Source organism: Chlamydotis macqueenii, chromosome 1, assembly GCF_036417535.1.
Source record: "Chlamydotis macqueenii isolate bChlMac1 chromosome 1, bChlMac1.mat, whole genome shotgun sequence".
NCBI classification, from domain to species: domain Eukaryota; kingdom Metazoa; phylum Chordata; class Aves; order Otidiformes; family Otididae; genus Chlamydotis; species Chlamydotis macqueenii.
The window spans coordinates 115,449,576-115,470,792 of NC_141556.1; the positions used below are offsets into that span (position 1 = coordinate 115,449,576).

Sequence of the window (21,217 nt, forward strand, 5' to 3'; positions counted from 1 at the left end):
TAGGGCAACATTTACCACAGAACCAGTTGGAGGGGGAAAAAAGAAAAAAAAAAAAAAGAAAGAAAAAAAAACTGATTGCATTGCAAACACCAAACAGTTAACTCTTCAATTAACATTTTAAAACCACTAACTTTTACCTAGTATGGTCAAGTAATCATTAAAATGCAGCAATCTAAAAATCAAGATGACTAGTACAAATAAAAATTTGCTTCTGTGAATAGCTACACAAACAGATGTATTTCTTTTAACAAATATAAACAAAACAGTCTAATTTAGACTCCAGTACAACATTAACAGTTCAAACTTTATGATGTTGAACACTCCTTTTCCACTTCAGTGCAGCGTAGGAAGAATAGCACACGTTAAAGTTTGTTACGAAAATAGAGTTTATTAAAAACACATCCCTATTGTTTTGAGGAGCTTTCACCGTTACCTTTTCTTAAATTAAAAAAAAAATAGAAAGCACTTCTACTTCTGATTTGTAAACTTTTTAAAGTCAAAACTTTAAAAAAGTTACAGCAAAAATGGGTAATATTTTAATCATATCTTCGGTATCTCATGTTATGTTGTGGCTATTTTAAATAGAAGGGAAGCAATCAAATTGCTTACAATTCCCCACCAACTACCGAGGGGCTGTGATATAAGCAGAAGCAAATATAATACAGCAGACTGTACAACTCTAAAGCTCTACACTCCAACAAATGTCACTGTCGTCTTTCGACAACTTCCAGTCTCTAGCGAGGAGCCTCCGCCACTGAGCCCAGATCCTTGTCCGCCTGTTCCACAGATGAGGTAGCCTCGGATGGTAACTCTTCAACAGGTTTCACGCCTGTTGGTTCGGACTCTCCCGCAGCAAGTTCTGAAACAATGTCTGCGTCTTCCATTTTGCCGCTGTGAGATTCATGGTTTTTGTCACCATCTGCCCTGTCTGTCATCTCCGTTTTTTCCTTTCCTCGGTTTTCTTCCTTGTCTCTACGGGACTCCCTGTCTCTTGAATCTCTGTCTCGATGGCCGCTGGACCGCCTGTTCCTGTCCTCCAAGTCTCTGTGTCTGTCACGCTCGGGGCTTCTACGTCCCCAGTCTCGCCTGTCACGATTACCAAGTCGCTCGTGATCTCTGTCATCGTTGCGGTTACTGTAGCGCTCACGATCGTTTTCTACCCGATTTCCAAACGATCTCCTTCCAAACCTTTCCTGGTCTCTGTTAGGCGTGAACGTCTGCCTGTCATTTCTGAACTGCCTCCCATCTCTGTTATCCTCAGGTCCACCCGGCCCCCCGCTTCCCTGCATCCCCCCAGGTCTCACAAAGTGACCCGGCGGTGGGAAGGGGGTTTTCATTCCATGGGGGGGAGGCATCCCAAAGCCTCCTGGCCCTGGTGGGGGCCCTCTGTGCATCATGTGGGGAGGCATGTGTCGTGGTGGCATCAAGGGAAAACGCTGCAGAGGAGGGGGTGGCATTCCTGGTGGCCGCTGGAGTGGTATCAAACCGGGCCGGGCACCCAAGAGGCCAGTGGATGGGGTCTGCAACCCAACAACAGGGGCTGGAGGAGGTGGCGCAACTCCTTGAGTGCCTGAAACAAACAAACACACACGCGCAAAGTAAAATCAGAGGCTGGCAGGAGGGGGAAAAAAAAAAAAAAAGGCATTTTCATAATTTAAAAAACGTTCTGAAATTATCTCATGATTTGAGTAACACCAAAACTGGGGGGGTTAGGGGGGGTGTTGCAGAGAGCAGCCTGCAAAGCTTCCTGTGAAGGTTTACATACTGTAAGGAGAGCATCGTCTTTAAATAGAAGTCTGTGTCGTGCTAGAAGTAACAAATACTGCAACGGTAGTAACTAATCACTTGTCCTAAAGGCTTCCTTTTGTGAAGACGCCATTGCAATTTTTGCAGGGCAGAGCTCTTCCTGATCTCCAGCTCAGTGTCTCACTTTGCAAACTGACTGCCAACGAAACACCTTCCTAATAGGTTATGCTTCCCAGGCTTCTAATTAAAGACACCTCACCTTCTTTAGTTAGCTTTAAAACATTTCTACTCTGCTAGAAAGATTTTCAATGTGCAGAAGAGGCGGCAGATACAGTAAGCGATGAAGGGAGAGGTAAGGTCAAAACAGGGCTGGAGTAGGAGCAGGAAATCACAGAGAGTACAATTTACCATTCCAGTGAAAAGGGATACAACAAAGTTTAGTTTTAGTAGAATAAACCTCGCAATGTAAACTAAAAGGAAATGCAATAGGCAGTTTCCTGAATTTTTTACAATACGATCTTCTGTCCTTTACAGCATGTATCCAACACCAACTATCTTCCATTCCTGGACTCTTGGTTTTAGCGCGGTCTTCATAAGAGAAAAGAAATATTAACTTTCAAAACATACTGTTTCAGAATGCTCAGTCCAAAACTTGTTGACATCAACACAACGAGCTAAAATGAACAGGGATTACTGAGCTCCAGATAAGGACTTCATCCGACTAAGCGCGTGCCAGCTTATCTTGCGTGTCTCCTTCTGTCTGAACTGGTCACACTACTGCCTCATGCTCTCTGTAGCCTTTATACTGGATCTCTCTCTTTCTGCTCACTGGCAGTTATTTACCTGAAAATAAGCTCCAAATCTGAGAAAGCATATGTTGTTTTTCAAACTCCCAAACTGAAATTTAAAGGGATCAACAGTAGCCAGCAGAACAAGCACAAATCCCTCCTAATCCATCTTGCATTCCTTTATGAATTTGCTGAGACTATAACTAATGCTTTATTTCCACATGTATTAATAAAAATGCAGGTTACATAAAATGTTGTAACTCCTGCCCTGGGTAGAACTAGAATGTGAAACAAGTATGTAAATTAACACTAGAATTAAATACTTGGCAGTGTCATCAGTGAAAACTGTGCTTTGATTTCAGCTGAATGAGCACGGTGGAGCAGACATCCCAGATAACCCTCCACTCAGCTACGGCAGCTTCTCTCTTCCTCCATCCGATTTATTTAGTGCTTCTACCCCAAATATGCCTGAGCTTTCTGAAGAACACATGTTGCCCTTCCACCGCAGTGCTTGTTATGCTTAAGAACATCTCCAACAGAAACTTTTTTTATCTCATCGCTCTTCATATTCACATCAGAAGGAAATGATATTCTGCCGATGGGAGAACTCAGGTAACAAAGATGTGAATATTCTTCCAGTCCGTGGTATCATCTTACCTTCCCCTCCAAGCAGTCACTGTTAAGACATGGCTTGATAGGTCACACTCTTTGAAAGAAATGTTCCAGCGGCAACAGTGTATTTTTTCTGTGTTTCTTTTTTTTTTTTCCTTTTTAACTTTAAAATGCACAGCCCTCCCCCTCCTCCTGTTCATAACCAGAGCTGTAAGTCACCTGGCTTAAAATCCTCCCATGACTTAGTACTACAGATTTGACGAGACAGACTTCTGGTTAATGATGTCTTCTAACAATGTTATTTCGCTGAATTCTGAGGTTTGGGGATATTTTTGATGATAAGTAAATTCTTCCACAAAAGATTAAAAATAAGGCAGAAAGGAATTACTGAGACCAAATGAGCTGAAGAGGATAAGCATATGCTTCTGCTCTGTAGCAGCACAGTAGATGTGAGTTACAACAACATGAACATGGAGCAAGTGTGAAAAGCTTTTTTAAAATTCAACAGGTACCAGTAATTTAATTTCTCAACCTTATTTCTATACAGAATGCAGCACAGAAGCAGCATAATGGTATCTGAAACTCATTCTCTTTCAATCTGGTCTGCATCAGCTGGGTAGCTGAACACTTGTTACTTTAAATCAGCCCACTCAAATTTTGAGGTTGAGGTAATGCTGTAGAAAGAACCAGTGTTTCCTCGCTGTGCTGACAAATCAGGCGTCAATTAAAAATTTACTCTCAAACAGCTGCCCAGAAACACATTCAAGTCCAAAATCAGTAGTACAGATGCATGTGTGGTGCCTAGGAAAATTTAAAGCCCTTTGTTGTCTTCTATAGGCAAGGACAGTATGTAAAATCTAAACAGCTTGTCAAACTACTAGAGCTCCTAGAGAAACACCAAAGTGGTTAAACGACCATGTCATACCTGTGCAGACGAGTGACGGAATTCATCTGTCCCAACCTGTACTTTATTCACTTGTTCATAACTAAGCCTTTTTGTAGTAGCTAACATTGTCTTCTTGAAATACAACCAACCCTTTCACCAGCTGCTTATTCTGTGTAACTTGGCTAAGACACGGCTTTTAACACTGCGGACAGAATCCTCAGACCTTACATCTAGTATGTTATGCTGTTCAAATGTGTAAAAATATAGACTGCTTTCACAACTTATTTTTATTTGTAACTTTTACCAGTTATACAGAGTGAGAGGTCTTCAGAATTTGCGAAGTGTTTACTATGAAGAGCGCAGATGCAAGCATATGAGGAAATCCCATTGCCAACCATGAGTGTTGTTTCAGAGGTGCAAGAACAATCATACAGTATGAAAAGTTTCATAATTTCACTTTACTCATAAGACACAGCCCAAAATGCTACAGCTGTCCTGAAGAAGTGTCTTCTGTCCAGAGAGGTCACAGGAGTCGTCCTTATTGTTTCGACAAATTAAGTAAAAAGCCAGATTTTTGTGTCACTGTAATTCCACTTCTGCTGATCTCTTCTGACTGGACAAAGCCTATGTTCCCTTGTGATAACTATCAGTGTTACAAATGCTAACATAAATTAGAAGTGTAGCATCTGGTGATTTTTTTTTTTTTAACTGAACTCTGTTCAGTAAGTGATTACAGTGTCTCTCATCATCTATTAAATTACTTCTCAGCTGTGCTGTTACGAGAAAGCAAGTGGAGGAGTGGTGTTTTCTGTATCTGACACAGCACTCCTGCTTCAAATACACCTCCTTTGCAAATCTGATGGAAATATCTATGAGAACAAGAAGTCAAAAGCCTATACGATTCCAGCACAAGAGGCCAAAGGTTTGCACTCTTGAGTTTGACACTGATGTTCTGCAATATGTAGCACGTCACATTAATTCTCCTATCCTTCTCCAGTGGGGAATGTTGCATCTTAAAACTACAACATTAAATACTACCAGGAAAATTCTTGAAAGAGGGACATATGTTTTAAGTCTTGTGTCTTTTTCTGGAATTTGATACAAAATCCTTTGGACCAGACCAAGACTGTAAAGAAAGAAGCCTAAACTTAAGTGCCTAAATATCGATTCACAGCTTAAATAACTTGCCGTAAGTACCAAAATTTTTCCGGGTAGTCAATGCCCATTAGTGAAGCCAGGAGGAGCTTGCTCCTATTCATGTGAGATGCTCGAACAAGGATGTAAGAGTCAAACTACCTTATGTGTACAAGTGTTGCGTTACTGGTAATAAGACTTCTGAAATTCCTGCGTTACAAAACACAAACACTAAACTGATCCAGGTCATTGGAATCATCAAGGCAAAACTGAATTCCATGAATGGTGCTTGAGAGTTCACGTTCCCTTACCTCTGAATTTTCTTTCAGCAGTATTATGAAAGCATATATATAAAATTAGCAAACATGCAGTGTTTGTTATGCTTTTAAAACAGGCTATCACAAGACATTTGGAAATGTATTAGGTTCATCACTGTTCATATCCTGTATTAATAAAAAGCTCATCTTTCCTGTTAAGGAAGTATCCACTTTATTATAAGGTAATACTCTGGTAAGCTCAGAGAGTATTTAGTCTGTCTTTTGTAATTTAATGCAGATTACAAAAAGACCATGTAGTTACTTAAGAACAAACCAGCAAGGGAGAAAAGAATAATAATTCAAGCATGCATTAACAGGAAGTGAATACCAAGTTTGATGAGAACTACAGTATAATTAATCTTTGATCGTATGGAATTATCATCGTAGGAATTTTGTTAAAAAGAGCACTAGACCAGAATCTACAAACTGCAATATGGTGTATTTAATCAAGATAATAGATGACAGAATCTGAATATTCGCAACATAGCATCTGCAATAGCAGTTTATTACTGGTCCAAATTACAGCATTTGCTCAACACTATGAACAAGTTGGCAAATCAAAAATGACTTTAAAGCCTGTCACTTTCTGCAATGTGCACACATAAAAAGAATCTAAAAATATCTGCTTTGCAGATGATTTTAAAAATTACATATGAGCACACACTCACAAAGCCAGTTACAGTCTGGATAATCTTGTTCAAATTAAGAACAAGAAACTATAACAGCAGTGAATATGATCAAGGATACAACTAAACCAAAACAACCTGAGGGTGGTTCTTAGAAATAAGCACAAAAAAATTCAGACACAATGTCCATGAGGGATCACTCCTCTGAAGCACAAACATGTTTTTGTTGGAAGTGATAAAAGAATTACATTTGAGGAACAAATGAAATTAGTGGAGATGAAACAGAACGTAACTTACATTACTAAGAAAGCATACGAAATCTTACAATAACCCATTAGAATTACTTTGTAACATATCTTCCATATAAAAACCAAACAGATAGATAAATAAGCTTCATTCTGAAGTTACAAAAATTAGAAGAGAGCTCCTAGATTTGTACAGATTACATTAGGTGTTCTCAAGCAAGGTTAAGTTTAGATTTCTATGACAGTCTCTTCAGAGCCATCTTCATTCCTTGAATTCAGCCTGCTGAATTAAGTTCTTCTATCCTGCCCAAATATCCGAAGAACATTTCTTCATTCTTCGTGTTACACTACTCAAAAGCCCCTTCACCCCTATTTCCCCAAGCAGAGTCCTCATGGCATACTTCATGATGCTGTCAAACAAATACTTCTTCCACCTTCTTATCTCAGCTTGGAGAGCCACATCATGGGAATGTTTAATGAGCAGTTTGAGGACTTTGTGAGAAACCAGTCACGTGATCAGCCATCTATTCAAATTGCTAAACCATAAACTTCCGAACACAAGGTCCTTCGGTCTGAAGCATTTGATTTCCCTCGTCTGCACTTTCCCATGGCTAACTGAGGGTGATGCTGTACCTACTCCTTTACTTTGTCCAGTTCGCCTCCAAGCTGTACAAAACCGTAGGTCAGACACTAAGGCTACATTTAAATTGTCAAGCCTGCAAGTACTTCTGGGCTCCGGGACCGGGAAGCATATGTAGACTGCATCTCATGTCTGCACACGTGGTGAAACCCTGGCACACACATTTCCCATGCCTTTATTTCCCTAGGAGTGAAACCTGACACACAGAATGAAAAGGAAGGAATGGTGATGCAGCCTGGCCAGCTCTTGAACTCAGAGGATGGGGAAGCTAAGACTTCAAGGGACACTTCTTTGCTATCTAGATTAGCATGACTGGTGGAAAACATCACCTCTTCTATGTCTTTCTTGCAGCCTAAGGAGAGACCAGATCTGGACTCTCACACACAGAGTTAAGCTGAATTAATAAGTGAATCAAAGTGGTTTTAAGAAGGAAGTTTTGATTGTGGTAACTTAAGATTTTAAAAAGAAAGTTTTGATTGTGTTAACTTACTGAAAAGTTTTAAAAACAAAGACAACTTATATTAACCTTTTATATTGATTGGAAATGACAGGAATGGAAGCATTTTACATAATTCCTTGATTATATATAACTTCTTGAAATAACACACTCAACAACATAAAACGCTATTACTTAAGTAAACACACAGATCTCAGCTATTACTTCAGGACTACACTGTAAGCTCACACGTTCAATCTTATTAAAAGAAAAAACTCTCCTATCCCCTTGCTGAGGAGACTGAATGTTGACAGAAGTCACTGACCACACGGACAGCTTTATCTGCCTCAACTATTCAGTAAACAATTTAATAGAAACAAAGGCAAGTTCTTGATCTTCAAATTTATCAAATTCAGCTTTCTTGAATTTGTAAGAATAAAAAAAGCTACTGTCCAAGCAACTAACGTTACTTGATCTTCATTTTGTAAAACCCTTTTCCTTTGTGTACAGTGATACAGAAAACTGCAGAGTAACTTAATACATTCCAAAGGCTTGGAATAAAAAATTCAAATTATGCCATACAAGTCATAGTACCATGAAATTTCGTATGGCTGGTAATACTGTATCACAATTACAGAAAGTGCAACTTCATCATTAAGATGTGAATGTCTTAAGTGTACAGTCCGATAATCCTTATCACTACAAAATTCTCTCAATCCATGGTGTCACTGCAGAATTTTTTTTAAGCTTTTCTCTGTTTGCCAAGTGTTCAAGGTACCCTAAAACAATTAACTGCTGGTTTTGCATATCTGCAAACTGATTTTCAGAGAGAAGTAGCAATTCACTTTTTGAAAAATGCCTTTTAAAAGGGTCTTATTTTATGTTTCAAACATGAAGGATCTAAAAATCACTAGTCACAGTTGGAAAACTTAGCCATCAAATCCAATAGAGCAGTAAGCTCTCAGGGAGAGAAATCTTTGGGTTTTTTCTTTTCCAGTGTAAAGTTCTGGTCAGAAACACATTAAAACAAAATTATCTTTTTCATTCACTTGCAAGGCTCTTATTTAGAGGTCTGAAATCCCACAAATGTAATAACCTCATTAAGATTTGCAGGAAGCAAGTCTCTCGAGTACATTCTTGACGCTGACCCATAAAAGCCCATCCTAAAATAAATATTTAACAGACCTCTGTAACATTAAAGAATATATACTCTCTTTTAAAATCTGACCAATTTTGTGAAGAGTAATGCATGTAGCATATCCAAAGTTAACTTGGTTTTGCTAGTCAAAATACCATTTTGTAATATTTAAATAAGGTTACATTGTCAAAAAGGTTTCAAAACCTATAATACTGCAAGGCTGAATAAAAGCTTTTGCTTTCATTTTATTAAAATAATTTATTCCATACATAAAAGTATATTTTCACAGATGTAAAAAAAAATACATTAAAAAATACTGTTCCTCTGTAAGTTAATTTTATATACGTAATAGTAGAGGCTAAAACATAGTTCATATGCCATACAGATGCTGTGTTACACGTTAATTTTCTGTATGGTATAAACCTCAATTTGTTAAAAGCAGACAGCACTTTGTTCTGTCCTGAATTTGTAACTCAAACATTACGGCTTTTTTGTTTCTTCAGAAAACAGATCTTCAATAATAAAAAAAAATTTACTGTTCCTTCTGTGCAAAATCAAGCCTCTAAAAATGATTAAAAGACAACAGAAGGGCAGAAATTTCAACAAGTTTAGAAAAATCTGCTTTGCTTTCACATGAACTGTAAAGTCAGTAGGAAAATCAAAATAGTTTTTTAAATTCACAGAGCAATAAATTGAAGAATAGATACAAAAATAAACTTACCAAGAAGTGGAATACCTTGGGTAACAGGAGCAGGTACATTAGTAGGTGCTACAGGAGGTGGAACAGTCCCGTACATTTTGGAACTATCAGTAGTTTCAGCATTCCCTCTGGATCCAGAAACCACTGTTGGGATGGGATTTCCTACAGATGAATCTTTTGTAGTGTCTTCATTCACACCAGTTGCTGTAGCTAAGAAACAATGCATTGACATATTAAAAAAAAAAAAAAAAAAAAAAAAAAAATCACTTTTTCTGCTTGCATGATACCTTCCTTCTGCCACCACTTGCCCAAGATTTAAACACTTACAATTTGGGATGTTTACTGCCGGAGTGTGAGGAACAGATACTGGAGGAGTTATAGGTGGTGGTGGTCCAGGAGGAAGAAAGCCTGTAAAAAAAAGTATATAGTAACACTGAGTATTACTTTATCAAAACATACTTGTGCAGTTTATATGGCAGGTGCTTTTATTTGTTTGTTTGTTTTGTTTTGTTAAAAAAAAAAAAAAAAAAGACTTAATATTCCTAAAAATATATAAATATACCTGGGGGTAAATGCATTGGGTTGAAACCAGGTCGTAAAAATGGAGGCGGCGGTGGTGGTGGCACTCCAGGAGCAAATCCCGGAGGTGGGATTCCTAAAGGTGCTGTGAAAGCAGGTGGCTGGAGTGCACCAACCACAGGAGGACCTGATGGATGCGGTGGAACCTAAGAAAAAATGAAGGGGAAAAATGTGTTACCTCAAGGCTGAATGGATTATTTGTTGCTCAGCTATGGACTGCTGTCTTCTGTGCTTTGTCCATCAAAACAAGAAAATTTAAGCGATCCTTAATTACTCAGCAACAAGGTGACTTACGTAACTGATCTAATCAGCAGTCAAAGAACTCTTACAACTTAAAATATCAACATTGATCTTCTTTGCCTTTGTTCTTAAAGAAAAAATTATTATCTGTCGTAAATCGATATTAATGCATGCTGGTAACTTATCTAAATACACCCTTTACACTGAAGCTGGAATTAATTTTACTATCCAGCATGAGAAACTACAATGCACACAACTTTGGAGCAATTAAGAACCTCTTCTTTTCTTCTTTTTTTTGCTACAGGAGTTTGTACATAATATTAGAGTTACTATCATTTCCTTTTTTTTTTTTTTTTTAATTCTGATTTATATCAAGCTCTGAATGGAAACTGATTTAAATTAAGTTGTTCCTTAGACTCATATTTATAAGCTTACTGTAAAAAGCAACACTAATTGTATGGGAATCAAAAGGAAAAAAGTTTAATCAAAATATGCTCTGCATTTAAAGTTGATTTATTAAAGCAAAGGAGAGCTGTGTATTCAAGTGATCGTAACTGACTCACCTCTATGGCCACCAAAATTTCAGAACTACTACACCAAGACCCTTCAAAACTAATTTTTTATTTCTAAAGAAGAAAAAGCCTGTACTGTTTTAAAGTGGCATTAATCCAAAGTAAGCAAAATATTCTCCTTAAAATTGGAGAATATGCTAAAGCTGCCAAACACCTGATACCACTTCAAATTTCTGTTCCAAGTTCTTTACCAATGGCTGTGTTAGTGAGCTGAGGCACATTAAAACTTGTACTATTAGAATTTTAAAATAAATAAATTTCAACAGGCTTTATTCCATTAGGCTTTAGTGCAGACCACCACTTTTAGTTTTTAGTTTTGAATTTATTATTAATTGGTTTATAATAATCTGCTGCTTAGGCCCTGGCCTGAAGTTAAGCTAACTGAGCAGGCTGTGAGAAACTACCGGAATTGAAACGAGACACTGCCAGACGTGACAGATAATGTGAGAAGCTGACAAAAGTTACAGATGGCACCATGAGGGACGGCTGGGTTTTGCAGGTGGTTAAAGGGGTGTTATGTGAACAACAGCCAAACTTCAGAAAGAAGCAGAAAGGAGCACTGGCAACCTTCTGGGGACTAGGACCTTGCAAGGCCAACAGTGCACAGCATGCATATCCAGGAGCATCGTATAAAGCTGAGATTACCTAGATGAACATGATCTTTGAGTAACCCTAGAGGTGTTTCCATTAAATCACAGTTAAAGCTTTAGAAAAAGCTCCCCAAAACCACAGCAACCGAATAGTCTCGGTAGGTGTTCTTGTTTGTTTTACAGGGCACTCCTTCAAAGAACAACCATGTACAAAATTAGCCAGATACAGCAATAGACCTATTGATCACAGTAATGCTCTGTGAAGCAAGCATTCACGTACAGAGTGTGTACACAGCAGAAGGAATCGAGGAGTATCAAGAACGCAAAAAGGTTTAAAACAGAGGGGAAACCTGCTAAGTGCTGTCAGTCCTTAAGTAGTTAGCTGAAAAAACTAGAAGCAGCATGTGTACCCAAGGCTTAAGAGGGGATAATGAACTGTAAAACATTATGATGGAACAAGAACAGACATAACATCAAAGAAAGATGATTTAGATACATATTCAAGGATATTCACACTTAATTATCAAAGCTTAACTGTTGTACTTTATTTTTTCCAGGAAGTTAACCCTTGAATACTGGTTGAAAACCCATTAAATGAAGAAAAGGGACTCTGGGTTGGATTGGGAAACTTAGGGAAAGGGTGGGCACCACAGCAAACCCCCTGGATTACAATGTATAACCCTGGCAAAGCCTGAGCCATGGTTCACTATAAAAGAATGGCGGTTTTGGTGGGGGTAATACCAAGCTTTGCCAGGAGAACGGAACACAAATTGCCCCAAAAGTCATCAATGAATGCATAACACAAGTAACGTCACAAGTGCTATTAACAGAAACCCACTCTCAACAAGCAAGAAATAGATTTAAGTTGATCTTGGACACTCCAATATGACTTAACAATAAACACAGACCTACCCTCAGAGTGGACCACTGAGGTGGATTACTCAGATCTGCAGGAGTGGGACCACATTCAGCAACAGCTCAGAGATCTGAATCTATAGGCAAGAAAGGGGCTCACTCCAGTGACATAACACAACAGAAGCATTCCACCTATCTTGCCAACAACCCAGGACCCTGGGGCTGAGAAGAAGCTGTGTGCACTATTGAGGCTGAAGAACCAAACTTACTTACATGGGCTATCATTCTTAAGAGGGACATTATTGATTTGAAATGCCTTACTACATACAGGTTGCATTCATGGGTGAAGGAGACACTGGCAATCAGAGGAAGTCGGTCTGCAGTTACTTACACCGCTCACAGGTAACATCCAGCAGAGCAGGGCTCCATCCATGTGTGCAGCCCATGCAGGAGGGCAGCACAGGAGACCTCCATTCAGGCTCTACCAGGGAAAGGAGTGATGCATCTCCTTCCCATCCTACCTTTAAGCATGGGAACGTTACATCTGTTGGCAGATCGCAAAGCTGCTGACTACGTCCTGGCCTGAAGTTAAGCTTCAAGAGAGAGGGCATTAAGGGCACGAGAAACTACTGAACACAATGTAAGAAACTGCCAGACATGACAGATAATGTGCGAAGCTGACAAGTTACAGATAGCGCCATAAGAGATGGATGGATTTCGCATGTGGTTAACAGGGTGCTTCATGGACAATAGCCAAACTTCAAAGATAACCGGAAGGGAGCACTGGGGATTTGATGGGGAAAGGACCTTGTGAGGCAAACAGTGCATAAGTAACCATATCCAGCAATACCACACCAGGACAATATTACTTAGGTAATGGTATCACAAATAGCAAATACGGGTAGAGATGCAGCAAAATTGAGACCAATGTGGAAAAAAATAATTAGGGGAGAATTGTTTACTTGGGAGGACGTTGCAGTGGAGAAAGAGAAGAAAAAGCACACAAAAAGGAAAGTCAAGAAGTGAGAAAAGAGAGAGTAAGCTACGGGAATCATGCAGTCAGAGCTGTTTGGGGTTAATCTCTCCGGCAGCCCTATGCTTTATCACTGCAGCCTGAATGAGGACAATGTATAAAGCCTGTTCTCACGTAACACACGCATCAAACCTGCTTCTCCAGTCAGAGACACCAGGGTGGGCAGGGTGCTGTCCATGGCTAACATGGGAGCAGCCAGACAGATGGGCTGAGGAACCTGGTATCACTGTGCTGATGCCCATTCCAGGCTGGACAGCATCAGCAGCTACCCAGCAATCCTAACAACCTCCCTGCCTCTTACAGTCATGAACACTGAAGCCAAATACAAACGAAAGCAATTCTGCTCGTATCAGAGAATAAAAATACATCAGCTAATTAAAATGCAGTGGTACTCTACCTAGTTATTTAAACAAAAGAAGGGGAATATAATAAGCTTTTTCCTTTAGGTATTAGGTCACATTTGCGTATTACAAAATACATTACTTTCACTACTACCACCACCACCATAATCACAGCTGAACTGAATTTGTAAGTTTTAAGAACCATTTAGAAATTATTAAACTATTGTAATTTTATGGCCAGAGAAGACAACTGAATTGGTCAAGTATAAGACAGCGTTGAAAAGTTCATAGCAAAATAAAAAATGAAGACTAAATACAGTTCTCTGATCCCAGCCCAAACTTGTGAATATACAAGTTTCTTTGCCATAGTAAAGAACCCTGATCCTCTTCAGGCTGAGACAAGCAATCAGCACACTCAATATATTCTGAAACTGGTAGGTTTTTTTTTTCCACATTTTCTTTTTCAGCATGGATTTAAGGAAAATAAACAAAATCCTTACTATTTAATACAGTTACTGGCTATTAAAACTCTCTGAAATAAAAAATTTGACTTATGTATTCATTTACTAAGAATAACTTACAACTTTTCAGGAACCCTGTGTCAAAACAACACAAATTTCAACATACTATGTTCTCAAATCACCTAATTGGCTAAATTATGTAAGTCTTCAAATACTTTGAGTTCTTGATCTTTTCTAAGTGTCTATCATACTGTAGTTCATAAACCACATTTTCTCAAGATGTAAAATAGTTTTATTTACACTTCCTCCCATTTGGGAGGAGGTATACTACTATTTTAACAGTGACAAGAAAGAAACTATTACTATAAAAGTAGTAACATGCCTGTCAGTAAGTAAAGCTAAAAGAAACACAGATTATAAAACACTGGAGGAAGTACTTATTATTACATGCTACTTAAACTAATGGTAAAATTTCAGTGTTCTTTTAGCGAATGAACATACAACATCAGCTTTGATTAAAGAACCATTATAACAACAAAGGAGGAGTATGAAATTTTTTATAATTCCCAAAGGCTGTTTGTTCAAATAGAACACACACAATATGAACAAAAATGAAAGCAATGTGTTTTAGAAGGTCTATAGCTTATTTAAGCCAACAGTGAGGAAAATTAATTAGGAAAACAGAAAAAAAAAACCAAACTATCATAAAACTGAGAGGATGCAATCCAGCCCATCAAAACAAAGAATCTACTGCAATAATTTATCCGAGACTGAGAGAACAGATATTAGAAGTACAGTCCTACAATACTTCAAATAAAGATCTGGCAGACACACATACCCTCTTGTCTACATCAGTGTTAGAGCAGCAAAGAGGTTTTGGAGGAAACCCTCCACTATTCCCACTAACTACGTGCTGACTCAGCTCCCAGAGCTGTTCTGGTACATACAAACTACATCAGGGAAATCAAACCAGATGCTCTGCTCCTGCTGGGCACAAAACATGCTCCAAACCCTAATGGGTTAGGTTTTTTCCCCAAGTCTTCCACTGCCACTGTGACTTACCAAAAAGCAATGATCTATGAGACTATACTGCTCTTTTACATGAAGAAGTTCAAATAATGGATTTCAGGTGCCTATTTGATTTAGGGCACAGGAAAGTTATAGTCACAAAGTGACAGCACAGCCAGTCTGCTACTAAGAGTATTTTTAACCAAGGACAACAACATGACAAACACATACACACACAAAATCAATTCGTTATCATTCATCGTATTTCCTCCCTCTCCTTAACTTACATATTGCCATACAGAATTATTATTTAAAGTAAGTTTTCGTTTAGATATTCAGAGCAAATGAGAAGCAACTCTCACCTGTGGAGGAGGTACTGTTATTGGTGCAGGCATGGGAACAGGAATCGGAACAGGTAAAGCTTTAGGTATAGGTGATACTGGTTCATTATGTGTAGCTTCTGCACCGCCATTTTGAGCTACTTCATTTTCAGACTTCTTGGGAATCCCTTTCCACTCTATACAAAAAAAACCCAAACAGACATGTATCAGCTCAGTACAAGCAGACGATTAGCAAAGTACTGCCACATAAAACTACCATGCTTTGTGATGTTTACAAAAATGACATAACTGAAAATACTCAGATCACGAGAAGCACAGAGCTAAGAAGCATTTAAACATATTTCTGACAATAAAAATTCCAAATTACTTTAAACACAGTACAGTAAATCACCGAAACACAGCAAGTAAATTTATTCCTTTCATTAATCATTCAACAATTCTTTGCACTGACAGCATTTACACATGCCCAGGACTCTGAAACACATTATTTGTGACAAAAACAGTAAAGGCTGTTCTGGAACAAGCTGTCAACAGATTCATTCCATTGCACTTGAGCAAGAAGGCAGCAGCTTTTTCACTAATTTAAGAAGCCATTTCTGAAAAAACATTTTCAAAATCTTGAACAAGGAAAATGAGAATACAACAATAAAGAAACACAGCAAAATAAGAGCAACAGCAAATACAACTTTAAACTCATTTTACAGAAGAAATATGGCTTCTATCATTTGTCAGAACTTCCTGGGAAGAGACAGATAAACAGAAAGGAGGGATCGGTGAAAAGGCATTACGGGAAAGGGAAAAACATTGAGAAGACTAGAAAACATTGAGGTTATGTTTATCATTCATTAGACTTTCATTTAAAATACATACACAACTTATTTTTGTGTATTTATCATGAAGAGATGCTACTATTTAGAATAATCAACATCTAATTAGGGCAAATTGGACAGAATGACAAAATCCTGAAAAGTGTTTCACTAACTAGACAGCACACTGCACGATGGTTAAAATCAACACAGTAGTCTAGAGTACCAACTCAAAGACCTTCAGGCAATTTCAATTTTAAGTACTGCATTCACTTAATATAATTTTAAAATCACAACAGCCAGCACACTACCGACTCTATATTAATTTGAAGCCTGTAATTGACTTGAAGGTGCTGATTTTAACAGGTGTCATTCTCTAAGTACAGCCATAGAATCCTGGTATTTTCACTGCTTACATACAAAATAACAAGAATTCTATTAAGTCCCTATAAATACAAAACTTGCTAAAGGAACTGAAAATGTCACAAGTGTGAAAAACTATAGGCACTTTTTTTTTGAAATTATAAAGTTGCCATCAGCTCGGTTGCCATGTAAGTACTCCAAAGGCAGGCTCCTTCGCTAGGCTCGCACAAACCGGGGCAGAGCGGCAGAGCAGGGTGGCTCTGGGACTAACAAGTACAGCACACTTGCACTCTGCGTTACCATGAAGGGCAAACAGCAGCACAGCTGACAGGTCACCTAGTATCTGCTTGCATTTTCAGCCCAGCCTCTCCTAACACAGCTACACAATTCCTGATGAGAGACTGACTTTAACTGCTTACAAACTCTCTCCGATCTACGGGTTACACATGCTACCCTTCTTAGCCATTTCAAGGATTTTATATGCACATCAGAGCCATGAAAGTCAGCCACACCAACTTCATCAGCAAAAAGGACAATTTTTAAAAAGCATTTAAAGATGTAGGAATACTTTACCTGGACTAAGAGTTTCGTTGTCCAACATTCCTCCTTCACAGAAACTTTCAAGATCTTCAGGTTTCACTTTGTCCCATGGTATATAAGTAACACCTAATTCTACATCCCAATACTGCTTGTAATCTGGCTTTATTCCTTTATTCAAAGCCCATGCAATCTTAGGAGGGGGAAAAAAAAAAACACATGTAGTCAGTAAAATGTTTCCACTTTAATGGATTTCATATTTACTTCTCACAAAACAGCATTACCCAAAGCAAAAAGGATAATTGAAACAGCAGGAAAAGCAGGTTAGTTACAAAACTCTGAAATAAGAGGGTTTTTTAAAGCAGACTTAGTTCTTATCTCTTGGCTTGACTCCTGCACATAGTTTGTAAAAATGTATAAAGGCAGTTTCTTCAAATATTCCCCAGCCATTACGATTAATTCTACTTCCCTTCAGAAGACAGTGTCACACTCTAGTATAATGTTCTACAAAAGGAAGAAGTTCACTAATGAATGCGTTCTTCCTTATTTCTAAGTACTCTTTGTAGGATTATCATATATAATTAAGACAAATAACCAACAACAAGAAAAACTTAGTTACAGTCCACTGTAATGACTAAAAGGACACCATTTTTGTTGGTTAAACAGGCAATTACTGGCAATCTTTCAAGGAAACGAATACAAGTGCCACTAGTCACATTACAGAACAGGAAGAATATTTATTAAAAAAAAAAAAAAAAAAACGGTCAATTCACAGAAATTTATAGAATGCCATATCCCGAATACATAAAAGTCTAAAATACCCCAAAGTCTAGAATAGATGAAAAAGAACTACAATAATTACAATAACTTTAGAAAAGCTTGACATTTTCCAAGAAGTACCTTTATAGATTTCTGATTGACTTTGAAGTTTCCTCGGCTCAGTTTTTGTAGGGCACGATAAGCATCTTGTCTGTGAACCATTACAATATAGGCACATCCTCTAGGTGGTATCATCTGTTTGTATTTTAAGAAAAAAAATATGGGTTTGCTAACACATTAACAAAGTAATGAACAACATACAAGTGTTCTATTACAGTAACCTGGAACATCAGCAGGTGTTTCAAAAAGAACTATGGAAGTATGAAACAGAATGTTAGTTTAAGAGGTTAAGATAGCCAGTATCTTCTGGAAAAACAAATTTTTAGTAAATTGAAAGCAACTTCTTACGTGGAAAGTTTTAAACCCTATTCTGTGTGAGACTATCAACGACTGTTGTATATTTAATCCTTTAAGACTGTTAAACATTAGTGTTCGTATAAATACTGAGGTCTAGCAATGAGTTACTTTGTTGTAAGAAACAAGACACTCTAATACTGAACTTCATTCTATATACCACAAGCTGCCAGGTGCACCCCCACATTCAGTTTTATCTGCAGTTTTGTAATTCTTTTTATTATTTGTAATTTTTACAAAATTTGGGAATAGGAAGAAAATGACAGTCACTTTTTGTTTGTTTGTTTTTTTTAAATTAAATTTTAGAGCTACCAGAACAGTTCTGATTTATATATAAAAATATCCTTAAAAGAAACAAGAACACCAGCTGAGAGTCCACATTTCAATAAGGAAACAATATGAAACAGAAAAGGAACGCAGCAGCACAGTATGTAATTCTGTATCCATCTCCTCAACAGCCCTTTCTCATTCAGTTCTCTCCAGAGAAAGTATGATTTTTATGAAAACAGAATAATCTCCTCTTTTTAAATTGCAAGAAACTAAAGCAACTGCTGTCTTCTTTTCCTACAAAGCCGTCAAATGAATTGAGGTTACACTTCAGAAAACACCACTTTATAGGAAATGGAGCTCTTGACTCCTTTGAATCTATCAAAAATAAAGCTGTCTTAAAATAGTCTGAAAAGACTTTTGGTAACCAAGGCATATCAAAGTAGCTCACACTGCACCATTTACACTTACATTTATTGATTCAATTGGGCCAAACTCCTCCAAAAGACTTCCAACATCCTGTTGAGTTGTTCTTTTGTCAAGTTGTCCCACCCACAGCGTAGTACTACAAACTACAAACAAAGAGTTAACAGGGACTGTAAGAGCACTTGGAAATACACATTTCACAAGCCAGAATTTCAAAATAGTGATTTTAAAATAGTCAGGTTATTCAAATGAAAAAGCCAGCTAATATTAAAATACGTATTTTAATATTTAGGAGTGTTTGACAGAAACCTCTTTTTCTTGCCTACCTGGAGCTACAGTAACAGTTAACCACAGCAACTACATCAGAATCACTATTAAAACGCACTCACTAGAAGCTCTCTAGATAACCAATATTGAAGTGACCTGCAATTTCTGACGATCATGAGCTCTGCAAATCATCATAAAAAGGAAAAATATGTTTTGCAGCTAACAGTGCTCCATGAAATATCCCAACCTATACAGTGGATATTTCACAAAAGGTAACTCACTCTGCTTAGTATGAAATCCAAGTTATGGGCCACCATCACGAGTTATGAATGCTACTTACTGGCAAGATAGTAATTAGATTGTTTCTGATGACGCACTCACTACCAGCAAGATTTTCCTCCAGAACGTGGTGGTAATTCAACTGCGGTAAGCAACCAAACTTTTAGCCTCCTTAGTGACCTACTCAATGCCATTTTTTTCTACATTTAAGTGAAAAATTATTGACACGAGCTTTTTCTTTCAGGAAAGAGTAAGGAACATGCTTATCTCACTTCATGCTTCAAGCTAATAAAACAGCAGATGAGCTCAAAGCATCACATTCGCTGAAGACTATTATAGCAACATTTAATACTCATCTATGTTTTCCCCCACTAAGTGATATAAAACTGCAAACTGAAAAAACATTATGTGACAGAATCTGCAAGAGATGTCAGCAAAAGGGTACCTTACACCACCGCCAGTAAGCTTATAAAGAACAGCTACTAAGTCTTTGCAGTTCTTTTAACCTAATGGTATCGTCATCCACAAGGTCGGCTAGTTAAAACTCTTCAGTTTTTGTCCCTTATATTAAAAAAAAAATGTCTAATTTTACTTGACAACTCCAGAGAAGATTCTGCACTCCTCAGGAATATTCAGAAGACAACTACTGCGTTTTGTCTATAAACAAAGGCAAACCCAGGATTATTTCAGAAATCTGAACATTAGCCTGTGTGTTTGCCAGGACAAAGCTCCCCTCCACATTTGAGACACACGCAACATTGAATCATTAGAAAAATCTTAACAACACACTCAACCTCTTGTTCCTCAATCTGCTTTACCTTGTATGTCTCCAAGGAAGGAAAAGAAAAACATGGTGTTTTCGCTTTTTCCTTCCTCATTTACAGCCAAAATATTTCTCACTTGGAGATATTCCTAAAATGCCAAATCGTCTACTATGAGTAAAGGAAGTACGGGAATGTGTGGTGAACTTCATTCTCATCAGCTTTACAACAATTCAGAAAACAAATCACAGTACAGTTTACTTTTATGCCGTTTGGATGAGTCTTGGAACTCACACGAAATAGCATTAAACCCAAGAAAAGGGAATATAAAAATTAACAAAATAACACATATCAGATTAAAAGTTGTCTTCTGGGATATTCTGAGCAAATATCATATACTGAAGGTAAGCAGACTGATCAACATTAAATTTTTTTAAAAGTCTAAAATATACAAGAAGTGTATTTCTTTGACAGTTTTTCTAAAATACTTGTTTGTCTTGTTAGTATTCCATTTTACACAGGTATAGTATTTTCTGTCATACCTTCAACTTCTCAGAACTCTAAAATTCATTAAAGAAAATACTGAGCACAGACAAAAAAATTCCATATATGAACCAGGAAGATGTTGAGCATCTAAAAAATGGTATTGCAAGAATTTGCAGAGTTGCATCAATGATAAAGAGTAAGAATGAACTTACCACTAACGGTTTCTGACTTGATCTGAGGAAGGCCTTTTGACCTGCGTTCTCTCTCCCTCTCACGTTCACGTCTTTCTTGTGATCGAGACTTAGGAGAGTGTCGGCGTCTATCCCTGGATCGAGATCGAGATCGACGATGACGTGACCTTCGAGATCGGGAGCCTGACCTTGAACGTCTCCTTTTAGGTGACCTAGTTTAAAACAACAACCATTTGTGTTTAATCTTTCTGACCGTGACACTGACGGATAGATAACTATCTCACATATTCATTTAAATAATCAGGCAAGAGTT

At 37.8% G+C, this 21,217-nt stretch overlaps 1 protein-coding gene across 3 annotated transcripts in view; it reads right to left on the reverse strand.

Annotated features, from left to right (window-relative positions):
- Nucleotides 1–222: 222 nt before the first annotated feature.
- The window catches only part of SCAF4 (SR-related CTD associated factor 4), a 45,632-nt gene continuing 24,637 nt past the window's right edge, over nt 223–21,217 (reverse strand). For 2 of the 3 annotated variants that reach the window (XM_086764521.1, XM_086764531.1), the window contains 9 exons: nt 20,926–21,116; nt 18,966–19,066; nt 17,895–18,008; nt 17,031–17,187; nt 15,310–15,464; nt 9,831–9,993; nt 9,596–9,676; nt 9,290–9,478; nt 223–1,570 (listed from right to left, as the gene is read on the reverse strand). In XM_086764521.1, coding sequence (XP_086620647.1) covers nt 735–1,570; nt 9,290–9,478; nt 9,596–9,676; nt 9,831–9,993; nt 15,310–15,464; nt 17,031–17,187; nt 17,895–18,008; nt 18,966–19,066; nt 20,926–21,116 — 1,987 coding nt within the window. In that variant the 3' untranslated portion in view covers nt 223–734. The remainder of the gene's footprint in view (nt 1,571–9,289; nt 9,479–9,595; nt 9,677–9,830; nt 9,994–15,309; nt 15,465–17,030; nt 17,188–17,894; nt 18,009–18,965; nt 19,067–20,925; nt 21,117–21,217) is intronic. The other variant, XM_086764526.1, reaches the window with a different exon arrangement.